The sequence below is a fragment of the Arachis hypogaea genome, chromosome 3 (assembly GCF_003086295.3).
Source record: "Arachis hypogaea cultivar Tifrunner chromosome 3, arahy.Tifrunner.gnm2.J5K5, whole genome shotgun sequence".
NCBI lineage: Eukaryota > Viridiplantae > Streptophyta > Magnoliopsida > Fabales > Fabaceae > Arachis > Arachis hypogaea.
Window position 1 is genome coordinate 57,478,645 of NC_092038.1, and position 1,460 is coordinate 57,480,104.

Sequence of the window (1,460 nt, forward strand, 5' to 3'; positions counted from 1 at the left end):
AGAGGAGTCCCGAGAAGCCAAGCTTAAGAGAAGCCACTCAAGATAAAGATGTTATTGAGGTAGAAGATGTTGAAGACAAGGATAAGGTACAAGAGGCGGTTGAAGAAGAAGTTGCTCAACCGAAGGATAGAGTTTCTAAGGAAGAAAATGTTTTGAAAGAGGCTATTCCAATTTCTTTTCCACACCTAGCCAGGAGGAACAAAAAGCAAGTGGAGCTAGATCCCAAGATGGTGGAGCTAGTTCCTTTTTGTGCATGAATAAGGAGAAGATTCATGATCTAGAAACCATTCCTTTGGGTAGCTCAATTTCAGCTTTGATGGGTGCTATATCGGAGAAATGTGGTGATCCCGGTCCTTGTCTAGTTACTTGCACTATAGGTGGTATACAATTTGTTGATTGCATGTGTGACCTAGGTGCTTGTGTTAGCATTATGCCTTTATCTGTTTATGATGCATTAATGCTTCCACCGTTGAAATGGTCAACGGCCCGTTTTGTTTTGGCAGATAAAATTATAATCTCGGTGATTGGCGTTGCGGAAGACGTCTTAGTGAGCATCAATAGGTTGACTTTTCCAATTGATTTCTATATTCTTGGGATGTCCCTTAATTACTCTGGAAGACCATCATCTATATTACTAGGGAGGCCGTTCTTGAAAACCTCTTGGTTTAAATTGAACGCTTTTTCGGGTACCTACTCCTTTGAAATTAATGGAAGAGCAGTGAGTTTTAATCTCGATGAGGCTATGAGGCATCCACCGGATGACCATTCTGTCTTTCGGTGTGATATGATTGATGATATTGTGGCCGAAGTCCACCAGGATGCAGTTCATGAGAAGAACGTGGTTCAAGGTATAAGTGTGGGGAAACTCCCTAAATATGATGAAGACACCTTACCACCTCCGGTGCTACCGGATGATCAAGTGCCAAGCCATAAGCAAAATATGGAACTGAAGCCACTTCCACCCCATCTTAAGTATGCCTATCTTGAAGAGAATCAAAAGCTCCCAGTGATCATTGCAAAAAAGCTTAACTCCCAACAAGAGGAAAGATTGCTTAATATACTACGAAGGAACAAGAAAGCCATCGGGTAGAGTTTGGCGGACATAGTTGGTATAAGCCCCCAAGTTTGTGAGCATCGCATTTTTCTAGAGGAGGGAGCAAAGCCTATCTGTCAATCTCAAAGGCCGTTGAACCCCACAATTCTAGAGGTTGTGAAGAAAGAAGTGACCCGATTACTTGAGGCCAATATTATATATCCAATCTCGGATCATGAGTAGATTAGCCCAGTACAAGTGGTTCCAAAGAAGTCCGGCGTCACCATAGTCAAGAATGAGAGTGGGGAACTTATGGCCAAAAGGGTGCAGAATTCATGGAGAGTTTACATCGACTACAGGCACTTGAACTTGGCCACTCGCAAGGATCACTATCTACTACCATTCATTGATCAAATGCTTGATCGCT

The 1,460-nt window shown here is 42.7% G+C and overlaps 1 protein-coding gene across 1 annotated transcript; it reads left to right on the forward strand.

Moving 5' to 3' along the window:
* The first annotated feature begins 253 nt into the window (after window positions 1-253).
* On the forward strand, window positions 254-1,090 carry LOC112777923 (uncharacterized). The gene has a single exon (XM_025822306.1). It carries the CDS (start codon window positions 254-256, stop codon window positions 1,088-1,090), a length of 837 nt encoding a protein of 278 aa, XP_025678091.1.
* The last annotated feature ends 370 nt before the right edge of the window (window positions 1,091-1,460 follow it).

Coding starts and splice junctions, on each gene's coding strand:
- LOC112777923 (XM_025822306.1), top strand. CDS start 254: ATGAATAAGGAGAAGATTCATGATCTAGAAACCATTCCTTTGGGTAGC.